The sequence below is a fragment of the Monoraphidium neglectum genome, assembly GCF_000611645.1.
Source record: "Monoraphidium neglectum strain SAG 48.87 unplaced genomic scaffold scaffold03326, whole genome shotgun sequence".
In the NCBI taxonomy this organism is placed as follows: domain Eukaryota; kingdom Viridiplantae; phylum Chlorophyta; class Chlorophyceae; order Sphaeropleales; family Selenastraceae; genus Monoraphidium; species Monoraphidium neglectum.
In genome coordinates this window covers 1-3,470 of record NW_014010302.1, presented here as the reverse complement: position 1 = coordinate 3,470, position 3,470 = coordinate 1, and the positions used below count along the sequence as shown (strand labels likewise).

General features: G+C 68.6%; 2 protein-coding genes across 2 annotated transcripts in view; one reads left to right on the top strand and one right to left on the bottom strand.

The window, feature by feature from the left end:
- Positions 1-1,070, top strand: part of MNEG_12596 (40S ribosomal protein S11) — a gene marked incomplete at both ends in the record, with an annotated part of 2,639 nt that extends 1,569 nt beyond the window's left edge. Inside the window, 4 exons of the mRNA XM_014038933.1 lie at positions 154-223; positions 246-428; positions 641-730; positions 983-1,070. Coding sequence (XP_013894387.1) covers positions 154-223; positions 246-428; positions 641-730; positions 983-1,070 — 431 coding nt within the window. The remainder of the gene's footprint in view (positions 1-153; positions 224-245; positions 429-640; positions 731-982) is intronic.
- A 1,953-nt stretch (positions 1,071-3,023) lies between these two features.
- MNEG_12595 (hypothetical protein) lies at positions 3,024-3,398 on the bottom strand (the record flags this gene model as incomplete). Its single annotated transcript, XM_014038932.1, has 1 exon — positions 3,024-3,398. The coding sequence occupies one exon, from the start codon at positions 3,396-3,398 to the stop codon at positions 3,024-3,026; it is 375 nt and encodes a 124-aa protein (XP_013894386.1).
- Positions 3,399-3,470: the final 72 nt, after the last annotated feature.

Here is a 3,470-nt window from a genome sequence, read left to right as displayed (position 1 = left end):
GCCGACGGCCGAACCGCCGCTGCTGCTGCGGCTGCGCTCAGCTCCCATGCTGCAGCAGTGGCAGCCCATGTGGCCGTTCACCGCACCCTGGTGCGAGTGGCGCGCCGACCCGCGCCCGTCCCCCTCCCGCCGGCCCACGTCCGCCCACCCCAGGCGTGGTCAAGTCCACCAAGATGACGCGGACCATTGTGGTGCGCCGGGACTACCTGCACTACATCAAGAAGTACGCCAGGTGTGTGCAACAGCAGCAGCAGTAACAGCAGCAGCAGTACCAGCAGCAGCAGTACCAGCAGCAGCACCCGCGGCTGTGATCGCAAGACGCGGCAAAGCCTGGCGGCTTCAGGCGGCCAGCGGCGTGCCGACGGCGGCGACGGGGATGGCGGCGTCGCAGGGGACCGGGCAGGGCGGCAGCCCGGGGCGCAGCGTCGGTGCTGGGCTTCGCGGGGCTGTGGGGCGGGCAGGGGTGAAGAGGGGGTTAGCCTCGATGCGCCCAGGCAACGGCCCGCGAGGGCGGCCCGTGCTGCTGCTCCCCATCATCGCCTTTCGACCCCTTCTGGTTCCATTGTGCCATACGGCCTTGCCCTGAATCACCCCACCCGGCAACCCTGCACCCTCCCACCCCACCCCATCCCACCCCCAGGTATGAGAAGCGGCACACCAACATCTCGGCGCACCTGTCGCCGGCATTCCGCTGCAGGGAGGGCGACCGCGTGGAGATTGGCCAGTGCAGGTGGGCTGCGCGCCTCGTGGCCAGGGCAGTGCTATTGGTGTGTGCAGCAGGCGGCGTGGGGCGTGGGGGGGATGCTTTCACACATAAAACCTTGCAGCACTTGCATGGGCGGCAGGCGGCGGGTGCAGAGGCTGCAGGTGCAGAAGGGCGCGCGGGGGGCTATGTTCAGGTCGCAGGCAGATGCTGGCCGTCCCAGCCGGCGGCCTGAGCGCTCTCGCTGCTCGCGGCCGCGCCCCCCGCGCCGCCCCGCAGGCCCCTGTCCAAGACCGTGCGGTTCAACGTGCTCAGGGTGATCCCGGCCTCGGGCGGCAGCGACAAGAAGGGCTTCAGCGGGTTCTGAGCCCCGCACGGCGGCGGCCGCGGCGGCGGCGGCGACGCGTGCGCACGGCATCGGCGCCCCCGCTCGGCCCCTGTGCGGTGTAACAGAATTGGTGGATCACTCGCATCGCGTGCTTCACGGCAGCTTGGGACCCGTGTGCTGCCGTTGCCTGCAATCAAGGAGGGGCGGCTTAATCGCGACGATTGTGGGAACTTTGACGTGGGAGCTGGGGCATCGGGACATGGCTGGAGCCCCTTGCAGGCCTCGCCCCGCAGCAGCAGCAGCAGCAGAAAAGAGTTGTGCGGTGCAAAAGCGGTTGTTGGTGATGCAGGGATGCCAAGTGCGGCTGGCAGTGCAGGCCGGACAGATGGCATCAAAGACGCCAGCATGTGTGTGCAGCGCGCCAACATGGCCACGCAACACATTTGTTCACCATCTGGCTGCCTCCAGAAACCGCTTGCAGCCCGCAGCACCCTCAAGAGCCGCCGGCAGCGCGGTCAATCCTGGATATCCCCAGCCCAGGCAACACCCACACAGGCATCTGGGTGGCAGGCAGGGCTGGAAGCCCGCTCGCAAGACGCAGGTGCCTGAGCTCCACTGGTGCGCCCCGCTGTGTGGCGGCCAGAGTCGATTCGTTCCCCAATCATCCCATCCGCCGTCGCGGGCGTAAGCCTGGGCTGCCGCCCTGCGCAGGGCCACAGCAGCAACAGAAGAGTGCACACGTGAGAGGAGTGGCAACAGCTGCAGCAATGTTCGCTCTTTGCAACTCAGTCCCTGGGCAGGGTGGGCAACCCGTTTGACTCCCATGCATGCGCGTAACCGGAATGCGCCCGGGATCGCAGTCAAAGCAGCCCTGCCCCAAGCACTTGTACACTCGACGCCTCGGCCACCTTCAAACTGCTTCTCTGAGAAAACCCACAGCTAAGGGACAAGCTGTGTCCTCGCCCATGCCTGAATGCTTCTGCTTGCATTGCTGGCCAGCGGGAGGGGGGGCCCCAGGCGCCAGCCATGAATGTGTTGGATCGTCACCATGTCACAACCAGGGTGTCCGGCTTGGATGCGAGTCCATGGGTTGTTGCAAAAGGGTGTTACACCTACGAAAATCAAGGGGACCATGGTTTGCACACGGCTCCGTTCTCCACGGCTCTATTCTCAACAGACTTGGCTGAACAACTCTTGGGGCGTGCACATGGGCGGGCGGCGGGCCAGGAGCAGGCTCCCGCGCGGCGCCAATGGACTGCACAGCGTGCCGCGGGGCCGCTGCGGGAGAGCGCGCGCGCTCGAAGCGTCGCGCAAGAGCGCACGCACTTTGGCCCGGCCGGCCGGCAGGCGCCCCGTGCGGGTGGGCCTCGTCGCTGCATCGTTCGTTTTGGTCCCTGGATTGCAGTGACACAAGGTGTGACAACCCACCACATAGGCAATTGGACAAGGACCCACACAAAAGGATCGAGGGCACCGCAAGAATGATTGCCGGGCGGAGCGCCCCGCATCGGGCGCGTGCAAATGGGCGGGGCGTGCAGGGTGCCGTGGGTGCGAGCCGGCCTGTGCTGTGGCGCATGCATACTGCCGCAGCAGCCTGGCGCGCCGGACCCGGCGCCGCCCTCTTGGCCCCCCGCACCACGCCCCGCATGCATTGCAATGATGCCCTCTGCAGGGCGTACAAAGGCGGCTATTTGCAGAAAAATGGGGCCGATAGGGGCGCTCGACTGTGCATGGATGGGGTCACCGGCTGAGCCGAGTGGCTGGTGCACGGCTCATGCATGGCACGCGCAGGCGTGGGAGAGAGCTACAGCAATTTGGCAGCCCGGTCCCCAATACCCTGCACGCTCGGCCTCGGCAGGCCCTATCCAGGGGGTGCGCAGGGCCCCCAGGCGCACCTGCGCCAGAGCGTGCGGCAGCGGCCCAGGCGCAGCAGGGCCCCGCCGGCGCGCACCCGGGGGTCCGGGGCGGGCGGGGGCGCGCGCGCTCTTTCGTTCAACGGCCCTGCTGCGGGTATAAGGTGTGCCGGGCCGCGGGCTGCGGCGCGGGCGACAGTATGGAGCGGCTCTTGAGCAGCGCCGGCCCCACGCTGCTGTTCGTCGCCAGGCCGCCCCCCCGGTGCGCCGGCCGGATGCTGCCCGACTTTGTCAGCCCCCCGCCGCCGCCGCCGGCGCCGCCGCCGCTGCTGCCGATGCTCGTGCCGCTCTGCAGCACGCCGCCGCCAGTGGCCGCACTGATGCTCGGCGTGGGCGCCAGCAGCACGCTGCCCTCGCCCTTGCTTGTGAAGCTTCCCAACGCCAGCCCCGACAAATCAAAGTTGTTGGACAGCTGCGCGCTCGGCCGGTAGCTCATGCTGCGCCCGAGCGCCATCGCCGCGACCCGCAGCACGCCGCGCGCGTCCTGCACGCCCGCCGCCGCCGGCGCCGCGGCCGCCAGCACGTC